Source organism: Ochotona curzoniae, unplaced genomic scaffold (genome assembly GCF_017591425.1).
Source record: "Ochotona curzoniae isolate NIBS_2020 unplaced genomic scaffold, NIBS_Ocur_1.0 scaffold_3835, whole genome shotgun sequence".
In the NCBI taxonomy this organism is placed as follows: domain Eukaryota; kingdom Metazoa; phylum Chordata; class Mammalia; order Lagomorpha; family Ochotonidae; genus Ochotona; species Ochotona curzoniae.
In genome coordinates this window covers 9,056,760-9,068,779 of record NW_024467114.1, presented here as the reverse complement: position 1 = coordinate 9,068,779, position 12,020 = coordinate 9,056,760, and the positions used below count along the sequence as shown (strand labels likewise).

The 12,020-nt window shown below is 50.3% G+C and overlaps 1 protein-coding gene across 5 annotated transcripts in view; it reads left to right on the top strand.

Moving 5' to 3' along the window:
- CDK6 (cyclin dependent kinase 6) overlaps positions 1–12,020 on the top strand; it is a 179,372-nt gene that overhangs the window by 154,979 nt on the left and 12,373 nt on the right. For all 5 annotated transcript variants that reach the window (XM_040964675.1, XM_040964673.1, XM_040964676.1 and 2 more), the window contains one exon: positions 11,570–11,620. In XM_040964675.1, coding sequence (XP_040820609.1) covers positions 11,570–11,620 — 51 coding nt within the window. The remainder of the gene's footprint in view (positions 1–11,569; positions 11,621–12,020) is intronic.

The window sequence follows — 12,020 nt, the reverse complement described above, 5'->3', positions numbered from 1 at the left end:
TGGCTCAGATCAGTCCGTTCATGTCATCCATATGGGGAGGCCTGGAGTGAGTTCCCAGCTCCTCCTGTCGCTGGCTGTTGGACACATCTCTTTCTCCTTTCCCTCTCAAATCCATGCAGTAAATGAACCCTTTGAAGAGCTAAGCTGGCTCTTGGTTCTAGAGAAACATGCTGATTTTGTTGGTTGATACTCCACTAATCTGTCAGTAGGAGCAACATGTAAGCAACAACACTGACACGCCAGAGCCAGAGCTTCTATTTATGTGCTAAACACATCGTGTGTGTGTGTGTGTGTGTGTGTGTTTCATTGGGGGTAATGAGGTTGATTTTTCACTGTTGGGAATATTTTTTAACCAATGATTGCATCCAATTTGAGGATAATTTTTATCACTTGTTAGACTTTGTTAGTGACTTAGGTTCCCTTTTTGAACAAAACTTTTTGTTTGCCAGCAGGCACTTCTATTTCAGAAAATGTGTAACGATGGTTCCCCCTCCCCCAGTCAGCCTTGGAAAGGTGTCATTGTGCTGACAGCTGGCTGCTTTTGCCATTCCAGCTTCTGCAAGCATGTGAATGAACACAGAGGCTGCTACACCTGCAGCAGGAAGCCCAAGATTCCCTTTGCCCCCACCCCAAAAGAACCACCCGACCATGGGCTTGGGGACTACAACAAGTGGTTTTGAAAGCTGCGTTTTGCAAACAATGATGTGTGTTGTGTTTACTACTGAGATATTTCTGTGAGATAAACTGCCCTTTCCATCTTCTGACCTGGCATCCTGCATATTTCTTTGAAGTCAGGCTATCAAGAAAAGCAGGCGCGACTTACTTGGCTGATTCTCTGTGGCACCTCAGACTCCTCAATCCACCTCTAGCCTGTCACTCCCATCAGAGGGAACAAGTCAGATTCTCTGCATGCAGCTTACTGCGACATGATGCACGCACTGGTAGCTGCCTTTGAGAGTGGTTACTTCTTCCAACTGCTGCTTTAACCCTGTGGACTAACGTCGGGCAGTGTTCCATTCCTGCCTAACAGAGAGGAGGCTTGTAGTTGTACAAGGTGGTTTGCTGATGGTAAAAACTTTTTCAAGATATATGTATATATTATTGGAAAGACAATAAGATGAATGGGGAAGAGACCTTCCATACATTAGTTCACTCCCCAAATGCCTGTGAGTGCCAGAATTGAGTCAAGCTGAAGCCGGGAACCTTAAGCTCCACCTATATCTCCCACATGAGTGCAGAGGCCCCAGGCCTTAGTCCATCTTCCACAGCGTTCCCAGGCGCGTTAGCAAGGAGCTGATGGGAAGTAAAGCAGCTGAGACTAGAACCAGTGCTCATGGGGGATGCTGCTGCCAGAAGTAACATCTTAAATTGGGATGGGGGTAGCCCATAGTGGTCTAATTCTATGTTATAGCAACAAGTTCCACGGAGGAGGAAAAGGAAGCCAAAACCTGTCCAGCTAGGCCATTTTTCTTGCTAGGTTTTAAGACATGCTTATGACAAAAGGAAGGAAGGAGAAAAGAAAAGAAATGACCCACCCCACTGAAACAACAAAGAACTCTTTTTTCTCTTTCTCTTTTTTTTTTTTTAATTTTATTTTATTTGGGATTCCCCCCAAATTCTCACCCCCCAACAGGCCTTCCCCACATTGCTACAATTGTATAGTCCTTCACAAAGAGTCATAATTCCGTAAGTCCCTTATTTAAGTGTTCCCTGACATTGCTGGTACAGACAGTGTCAGACGGTCCAGCATCCCATTGTCTACACATTTCCAACAGTTTCGTTGGGAGTCCATCTTTTGTTTGGAAGCAGGAATGCATGTTGCCTTGTACCTCTCTTTTCTCTTTAAAATTCCCTCTTCAATTTCTTGGGCTTATGAGCAAGGTACCCACCACCCTCTTCCTTCTTGAGATAGTAAAGTTTTCCACAGTGCTGTGGGGTTTTGTAGCACTAGAACTGTAACTGTCCTGGGCAAACGGCCTTGGTTGGTTACTCTGTTCCTGCCCATCTCACCCCAACCCTGCCCTTCTTGTATTGAAGAACAAGAGTGACGAAGGCTCCTTCCAGAGGAGGAGGTCCCTATGAACGTTTCCTTGCTGTCCCAGGAAGGCCACATGAAGCAAAGCTAGCAGCTGAGAGACAGAACGATGTTCCAGTGGCATGAAGAGGATGTGAGGACGTCCACCTGGTGGGGTGGCTATCTCCACTTGACAGTTGTTCCCAGGGATGGTGGTGATAAGCCCAGAGCCCAGACCACCCCTGATAACCTATTTTGAGTCCTCACTGTGTTGTCACGGCAGTTTGTACCCAGCCCAGCTTAAACATGTGAGTACAGCAGCTAGGATGACCACAGGGGAGCGGCCCAAACTCTGAGCTCTAGGAACAGGTGGAATCCAGCAGCCAATGCCCATAGCACTGAGCCTGGGCTGGGAAGGCGGGTGGTTCCGCTGGGAGCCCCAGATCTGTGCTTGCCCCCACTCATTTAGTAAGGCGTCATGTGTAGGTTGCACCCTTATGAGTTGCAGCCTCGTAGGTGTGCATAGAGTTTTGTGTCTGATTGTAAAGCTGTTATCTAGTGCAAACCACTTGGCCTGAGAGTCAGCATAGAGGCCAGATGCAGTTAGGACCTAGCCTGCAGCCAGCTTGCTATGCTTGGTCGTTTTCTTTCCTCATCTTGAAATGGCTCAGTGGAGTAAGAGTGTGAGATCCTGCAGGCCACAGGAGAGGAGAGGAGTGAACAGGCTGATGAGGCAAGGACAGTGGTCAGGAAGTCCATCCAAGGAGTGCTTGGTCCTGGACTCTGATTCTGTCACTGAGTGTGGGTGTGCCACCTGGTTCTGCACGTGCAACGGCATTCGGTAAGCGTGGGGCTCCACAGTGGGATTTGTGCCCTTGTGAGGAGGGGCACTGGCAGGCTTACTACTTCCCTCCCCAGTCATGGGAGGACGCAGCAAGGGAGAGAACCCTGGTACAACTTCTGAGCTGGCGAGATATCCTGCCGATCCCCCAGCTTCTCACCTCCCAGCTGCTGAAACTGCGGGACTTGGATTCCAGCTATTAGAGTCTTCTGTCAGCTGCCCAAGCGACTCAGACAGGGCCGGGCTGCTGAGAACACAGCCTGTTGCATGACGTAAGCCCCGAAGAGAGGTGACTGGCTCTGGCACCTAGCATCTGTTGGAGTGATGAGAGATGACTTTTTCATCTTAATGACCACTTAGTATTTTTTAAGTCACATGTAAAATTGACTACGGCCAGGCGTTTGACCTGTTGTGACGGCCACATCCCAGCTGTGCCTCTGATACAGCTTCCTGCTAACACAGTCCCTGGGAGGCAGCAGCTGGGCACCCCTGCCACCCCCAGCCCTGGCTGCTGAGGGAATGAACCAGCAGATGGAAGATGCTTCTCTCCCTCCCTCTTTCTCTTTCCTTCCTACCACCCTCCTTTGCAAAGACGCGCATTATTCTTAATTGATTCAGTAATTTTGGTGAGCTCTGGTTTAATTTTTGTTCTTCATGCTGAGTTGAGAGGCTGGCATGAGGGGGTGCCCGCCTCTCCCTCTGTCTGTCCACTTCACAAGGAACTTAGTCATAGTTCAGTCAATATGACCTCTCTCTGGAGCCATAAATTATTCACATCTGGTAATAAGGACAAACTCAGCTATTTATTTTTTAAGAGGATGACCAGACTCTTGGTCCCTCCTGTGTGGACAGGGAGGTGTGAAGCTTTCCTGGAAGCGGCTCCTCCCTGCTTTGCCCTGGGAGGTTTTCCTTCTGTCGCCCCTTTCGCTGCCTCCTCCCAGCCTCCCCTCCCCCGGCCTGGCCTTCTCTCTCACCTGCTCTCTTCCTGCGCTTAGCAAGGGGCCTTTCTCTGGCCTGCACACACCGTCTGTCATCCTGGACTCTGTGGCCTTTGCCACACCTTTTCTTTCTTTGTCTTCCGGAGGAGCCCAGGCCCCGCCTGCATACCTGGGTGAAGTAAGCCCCTGAGGGCCAAGGTCCTGATCTGCCTGCCTGTGGCTCCTGGGAGGGTTGTGGCAAGGGTTGAGTTTTAGGAGAGGCAGCAGCAGCAGCCAGCCCCGAGTTTTAGTATCCTAGTGCAGACCAGTGAAAGCATGCATAGCCACAGTGGTGTAAATGCGATACTCTCCTGGCTCGTGGGTGTGTGCGTCTGTTCTTAAGTACGAGTCGCCTAGGGATGAACAGCGAGAGCTGTTCATGAGAGGACTGTCCCTGAGGGATGCAGGGAGAAGTGGCAACCATTTAGTCCATTCTGAGGGCCACTGGTGCCCACACAGGGTGGTCAGGTATGTGCACTGGCCACAGGAGCGAGTCACTGTCAGCCCTGGTCTCAGCTCCCAGGAGCCGTTGTGACACTAGAAGCAGGTGTCAGGCAGGTGTTGGGCCGCAGTGACTCAGGCTGCCTCTTCGGACACCCCCATCTGCTCTCAGAGTGCTCGTTCCTAGGAGCTTAGCTGTCTAGCCCTGTAACATCTCTGGAGTTGACGGCCCTGGCTGTGGTGGGCGTTTGTGGAGGACACCAGAGGCTGTCTGTCCTCTGTTTCTCTGCTCCCCTGTCTCTTTCTGCTTCTCCATCTCAGGGGCCAGGTGCAGGCACCCACTCGACCTGTGCAGGATCCAGTCACCTCCTTATCCCACCACCTCGGGGGTTGCGACTTCAGCGTGCAGACTGCACGCGGACCCAGGCAGTACAGTTCCTGTGTGCAAGGCACCCAGTCAGCTAACTTCTCATTCTGTAGTTTGCCTGCTCCGTTAGACTCCGGTATGACGTGGTCTTTTATGACTGACTTCTTTAGTTTCAAGGATGATCCTTGTTGCGTCAGTGCCTTATCCTTTTGATGACTGAACAATACTCCTTGTAGGGCTGTACCACGGCCCGTTTGTCCGTTCTTCATCTCATGGACATTGGGTTGTGGACACTATGTGCTAAGTAATTACTGCTCTAGATGCTCACATGTTTGTGAGGATGTGTTGTTGGTTCTCTTTGGTATCGAGGATACATATATATTTTTATTTGAAAAGCAGAGCAACAGAAAGGGGTGAGGGGTGTCAGCTCTTCCATCCTCGGGTTTATTGCCCAAATTGCTGCAACAGCCCAGGCAGGGCCAGGCCGTAAGCCAGCAGCTGGGAATTCCATCTGGTTCTGGCATGTCAGCGGCAGGGGCCCAAGTACTTGAACCATTTTCCTCTTCCTTCCCAGGTGCATTAGCAGGAAGCTGGCTCGGAAGCAGAGCTGTGGGACTCAACTGTCACCCTGATAAGGGATACAGATGGTGCTGACTGCAGCATCACCCGCTGCGGCACAATGCTGACCCCTTGTGGATGTTTTTAAAAGTTCATCAAGGGACTAGCATCACCTAGCAGCAAAGACTGCGTTAAGGTTGTCCACATGGCATGTCAGAGTGCCTGAGTTGGATTCTTAGCCTGGATCCTGACTCCAGCTTCCTGCTAATATAGACCCCGGGAGGCAGCAGGGATGACTTGACTCCTCCTGCCACGGGAGCCACCCGGGGCAAATTTGTGGCTTCCAGCAATGGCCTAGCCATTGCAGTTCTTGTGAAAGCACACTGTAGGTGGACATGCTCACTCTGTTACTGTCTTACTCACTTTCTCTCTGCGTCTCAAATATTTTAAGGGTCTTGGAAAATGAAACGATTCTTGTACAGGGGCCAGTGATGTAACAGTGTGCTGGCTACTCCACTTCCTGACCAGCTCTCTGCCTGTGGCCTGGGAAAGCAACAGAGGATGGCCCAGGTTTGTGGGCCCCTGCACCCACGTGGGAGACTAGAAAGAAGCTCCTGGCTCCTGTCTTCGGACTGGTCCAGCTCTGGTCGTTGACACCATTTGGGGAGTGAACCAACAGATAGGAGCGTGTGTGTTTTCTCTCTCTTTTTCTTCCTGATATTCTGACTGTCCAAGTAAAATAAATAAATCTTTAAAAAAAAAAATAGAGGGCCTAGCACAACAGCCTAGTGGTTAAAGTCCTTGCCTTGCACCGGGATCCCATATGGGCACCAGTTCTAATCCCGGCAGCTTCACTTCCCATCCAGCTCCCTGCTTGTGATCTTAAAAAGCAGTCAAGGACAGCCCAAAGCCTTGGGACCCTGCACCCATATGGGAGACCTGGAAGAGGTTCCTGGCTTTGGATTGTTTCAGTTCAGCTCCAGCTCTTGTAGCCGCTTGGGGAGTGAATCAGCGGATGGAAGATCTTCCTCTCTGTCTCTCCTCCTCTGTATATCTGACTTTCCAATAAAAATAAATTGAATCTTTTAAAAAATAAAACATAGAAATCAATGCATTTGAATAGCCTTAAAAGAACTCAGAAAATGTATATTTTGAAACAATCATGAGTGTATTTCAGTTTTATTTCACACTTTTGTATTATAAGGTACGTTTGAAGCTAACTTATCCTCCAGCATCCTTTCCCTCAACCCCACCTACTTCGAGTCTGCTGCTCCTTCCAAGTTACACTCAGTCTTCCTTCGGTGTCTTTTCCTCATGCCCTGCTCCTGCCCGGTGCCCTCCGTGGCTCCGCCCCATCCCCTCTCTGACACCACAAGCCCCTGCCACGTTAGTCTTCCTAAAACCTGCTTCGGTTTTGCTGGTCGCAACAGTCAGACAGAGTAGCCCAGCTGCCTTCTGCTGGCTTTCCTCTGTGTGAGGGTAGGTAGCTCACAGTAACTCCAGACTCTCCAGGAAAGGTTAAATGGTGGGCTTCTGTTGCCCACCAGGAAATGCAATAAACTGCTCTACCTGCTGATCATGCGTCCGTCTGCTTTGTCTCAGAGGGTGGGGCGGGGGAGAGGATGCTGTGTGTGTATTTAAATTTATAATATGTTTTCAGAAATATATTACATGTCAATTTCTACTTTAGTATATATTAATATGTTACAGGTATTTATTTTATAATATCATGTGTATTTAATGCATCATATCTCCATCTCCCAACACCAGCTGCAATAGTGTGTACTTAATGGGTGATCACTCAATTAATGTTTACTAAGTAAATCCATTAACTGATTTTCTGCTTTATCTGGGTATTTGAATAAGTGGTTATTGAAGGCGATAACTTAACTTTTGTAACTCAACAAATAAGTCTAGAACGGGACGTGGAAGCCAGTGTAAAATAGCAGATATTTCCCAGCACGATATTTTTCAGAAGTTCACTTTATGGACGTGGAAAATTCCTCTGCTAATCTAGAAAGATAGCAGCAACAGCGTAACCTGAAGGTCAAGTGCAGGTCAGAGAGGTGCTGAGCCGGGACCCAGGCCTGCCTTGTCTGTTGAGTACAAAGGAAGTATTTCAGCTCAGTGAAATCTTTCACCTTCCATCATGCATGAATCATTTCCTTTCTATAACAGACATATCAGTAGACACTTCTCACCTCCTGGAAAACATACCCTGCCTCTTAAGGCTGATTTCTCCTGCTCATTAAGATTGTGAATGAAATGTAGACGCTGTTTAAGTCCTTCCCTTAAAAAGGCGTATAATCTGAAACTGAGTACCTTTTGTAATTGGAACTGAGGAAATTCACCTCACTGATAAAGTCTGTGAAGGCCTGGTGGGCGAGTTTTTGCAAAAAAAAAAAAAAAAACAAGTGATATGGCCAATTTAAGAGTTTAGGAATCCCTGTTGGAAATCCTGGCCTTGTTCCTTTATAAGAGCTGTGGTCCTTCTTGTAAGAGCTGCAATGGTTAGAGAATATTCAGTGAACCCAGAGGAAAGGCTGTGGGGGTTAATGGGGCGGGGAGCTCACCATTCAGCAACAGACAGCCCTGCTTTATTGTTACAATGTGGAATATGCCACAACATCATCTATATGTGTATATGCCGTGTCCACGAACCTGCGTGGACACGCACGTTTAGCTCCTGATAGTCAGTCCACTCACATCTGGGCGTTATGGGAAAGGGTACACATATTCCTCATCTCACTGACTTGGTCCTGTCGGGTATACGCAGCCTTAGCTCTGTTTTACGCAGCAGGCCACTAAGGCCCACGGTGGTTGAGGGGCCATCGCGCAGGCTTGCTGGGGGCACAGGGCACAGTAAAGGAAGGATGCACTTCCTGGGCAGGCCGTCCCCGGTCAGACGTCCTGGAGAATCTGCATGCTAGCTGCCAGGAAGGAAAAGAGGCACGCAGTGTTGAAACTGCACCTCTTAGATCCAGGGAGGCCCAGAGAGCAAAGCTTGTCCCAAAAACTACCGAAAAACCGTGCCTGTGTGGGATGAGGCCCACCTGCATCAGAAAGAGGACAGGTGGTGGATCTGCTGCCCATATCCCATCCCATCCTGAGAGTGTCCCTAAGAACTTGCAGCAATGTGCGGGTTTAGGCTGTTTCCCTCTCCCCCCAGCATCATCAGATACCTTGGTTTCCAAGTGTGGCGTGCCAAGGTCCTCTGACTGGCACTGTGTTGTTACCTGGGAGTGGAGGCAGTGTTCAGAGAGGCAGGAGGGCTGATGCAAGACAACATCATGTCCATCCTCTGGAGAAAAAGGAGGCTTATGTCCTGGGTGTAGGGTCATCTTGTTAGACCCAGCAAAGGCCTTTCACACATGACGTACGTGCTCTACACCAGAGACGCTCCGAACGTCCTGCCGTGGGCAATGTCTGCAGAACCATAGTACTGTGTGTGTTCTGTCAGTCTTGTGAAGCAGTTACACCGTCTTATTTAAAGATGGTCTTGGTCAATATCATCTTTCCATTTTATTTCATCTCCCCCAAAATATGCATATCATAGAAAGAAATATTTTTGAAGGCTTCGGGTTACTACTTGCCAGAGCAAGTCCCCGAGGTGGCATACGTGACATGCTGTGGCTGGGCCCAGTCCCTGCGGCAACGAGAGAGCTGCCTGGCTGTCCCTCACTGGCGAGCCTCCACCTCATTGCTGTGAGGCAGGGTGTCATCTCCTTGCCATCTTCAATCTTCCCGCACAACTCCTGGGAGAGACCCGGGGCCTCCAGGACCTGTCCGGCACGAGTGTTTCAGTCTTAGGTTCTCACTTGCCTCCGCTCTCCTTCCAGCTCAGCTCTCTCTCATAAAGAACTGCCACGTCCGACTCGTTTGTGTATTTTAGCTGAATCATTCCTCCAATTAGAGAAATATTCAGAGCAACAGATTTAAAGGCTCCCTCCCATTAAACCCAAATATCATCGGAGAGTGTGCTCCTGTTTATCTACTTAAAATGTTCCATAAATGGTAGGAATTTCAAGTAACTTAGCCTAGGAAAAGTGTGCATTTAAAGTAGTCTGCCTTGGGCCCAGCGCAATAGCATAATGGTTAAAGCCCTCACCTTGAACACACCGGGATCCCATATGGGCACCAGTTCTAATCCCAGCAGCTCCACTTCCCGGTTTCCGTCCAGCTCCCTGCTTGTGGCCTTAAAAAGCAGTTGAGGACGGCCCAAAGCCTTGGGACCCTGCACCCGTGTGGGAGACCTGGAAGAAGTTCCTGGCTCCTGGCTTTGGATTGGCGCAGCACCGGCCATTGCTGCTCACTTGGGGAGTGAACCATCAGATGGAAGATCTTGCTCTCTGTCTCTCCTCCTCTCTGTATATCTAACTTTCTGGTAAAATAAATTGAAGCTTTTTTTAAAAAAAAAAAGACTTATTTTTATTATTTTCTTATTGGAAAGGCGGATATACAGAGAGGAAGATATTCCGTCCGATGATTCACTCCCCAAGTGAGCGCAACGGCCGATGCTATGCCGGTCCGAAGCCAGGAGCCTCTTCCGGGTCTCCCACGTTGGTGCAGGGTCCCAAAGCTTTGGGCTGTCCTCAACTGCTTTCCCGGGCCACAAGCAGGGAGCTGGAAGGGAAGCGGGGCCGCCAGGATTAGAACCAGCCCCATCTGGGATCCCGGGCGTGCAAGGTGAGGACCTTAACCACTGCGCCACTGCGCCGGGCCCAATAAATTGAATCTTTAAAAAAAATAATAAAGTAGTCTGCCTTGTTTGGCTCCCAGTGGTCAAGGCCAAAGTGTTTATTGTGCAGTGCTCCCTGGAACTCAAAGCTAACTTCACCTGTGCTTCTGTGAGCTCCATGGCTGTCCACCTGCCAGGACAGAAGGCCTGAGCCTGGGCACCTCCCCTCCTAAACACTTTCTAGTGGTTCACACTCACAGGGCTGGAGGGTGGGCCGGGCAGCAGGCAGGTGGGACTAGACTTCGTGTCCGGCAAGGACGGATCCTCCTGAATGCATGCGCAACGTGGTGGAAAGGAGGAGATGGATGGACGGATGCCATCTGTGTTCTCAGGGCGCCAGGCCCATTCATGAGGGCCATCCCTGAAGGGCCCCTCTTCCTGCTCTCGCACAGGGTCATGGGGTTCAGCCTGTGCCTGTTGAAGGGACCCCAGCAGTCAGACCAAAGCAGCCAGGCGTCAGGATGTTCACGGAGAGAAGAGTGTCAGTCAGCCTGGTAGATCACCTTGTTCCTTGTTAAGGAAGAGCGTGGATTTAAAGATGTTCAAACACTTGCAAAGCAGGCTGGGTACAGGATCCCAAGGACTCCAGCAGCATATGAGCACCCAGGCCTGTTTTGTGCTGCTCAGGGTCCCCGCGCCCTTATCCCCCCGAAGTTTGACCAGTGACTGCCAGAGTCCCACAAAGTCTGGGTGATCAAAACACTGTGACCTGGCTTGAATTTTAGACTTATTTATTTTCTTGCGAAGTCAGATATACAGAGAGAAGGAGAGACAGAGAAGGAGACCTTCCATCCGCTGGTTCACTCCGCAAGAGGCTGCCAACAGCCATAGCTGAGCCAATCCAAAGGCAGGAGCTAAGAGTCTCTTCTGGGTCTCCCATATGGGTGCAGAGTCCCAAGGCTTTGGGCCATCCTCTCTATTGCTTTCCCTGCTTGTGGCCTGGCTTTGAATTGGCTCAGCTATGGCTGTTGGCACCCTAATGTCAGTGAAATGCAAGCAGATCCTCACCACAGGAAAGGGATCGAGTGGTTCAGATAGAGGGGAGTTCCCGTGTGCTGCTTCACTCCCGACAGGCCTCTAACGGCCAGGGTGGGGTCTGGCTGAAGCTGGAAGTTACCCGGCTCTCCCACTGAAGTGAGGGGAAAGCAACTCTTTGGCCCATCCCTGCTGCCTCCCAGGATCTGTGAGAATTACAGAGAGAGATGAAGAGATAGAGAGATCTTCCATCCAGTGGTTCGCTCCCCAGATGGCTGCACCAGCCTGGACTGGGCCAGGGACCAGGGGCATCTTCCTGGTCACCCACTCGAGTCCAGAGGCTCAAGGATTTTTGCCATTTTTCAGTTGCTTTCCCAGGAGCATGTTCAGGGAGCAGGATCGGAAGTGAGGAGCCACAACTTGAACAGGCAGCAGTTGTGGGATGGAGGCGTTGTAGGCAGTGTCTTGACCAACTATGTGACAGCATCAGGCCTGAAAGTAGACAAGTTGACACTAGACTAAACATCTGCCCAAGATGTCTCGATTCTCTGCCTCCTGCCCATAAGGAACACTTGGCTCACTGTTAAGCCCAAATAATGACAGATGTAACTGGCATATAACCTGGTCCTTGTCTAAAAACCTGTCTTTATTCTTCTAGGCCTCTTTTTCGCGGCAGTTCGGATGTGGACCAGCTAGGAAAGATCTTGGAGTAAGTACCACGTGTCCTCTTACACCAACGGCTGTAGCACTGTCACGCTGATGGTGCCTTTCCTCTGTGGTTCACATGAAACCTTTCTCTCTTGTCTCTCACCCACGCGGCTGCTGCAGACAGCGCTACTGTTTGCGCGGTGAGTGGGGAAGTGGCAGCAGTGTGCTGCAGACCCCGTGGCGCCGGGCGTGCGCCCCCTGCTGGGCTGCTGCTCCTGCAGATCTTCCCACTGTTCCTCTTTCTTTGCTTGGTTCTGGAATTGAGATGGTTTGTCTGCTTGTGGTCCGTTCAGAAGCACCCACCATCAGAGGCAGGCTGCACGGGGGTCCCCATGGCCAATTGCTCTTGGTTCTGTGTACCCGGGACAAGGAAGCATGCTTCACACGCCCGTTTTTCCTTG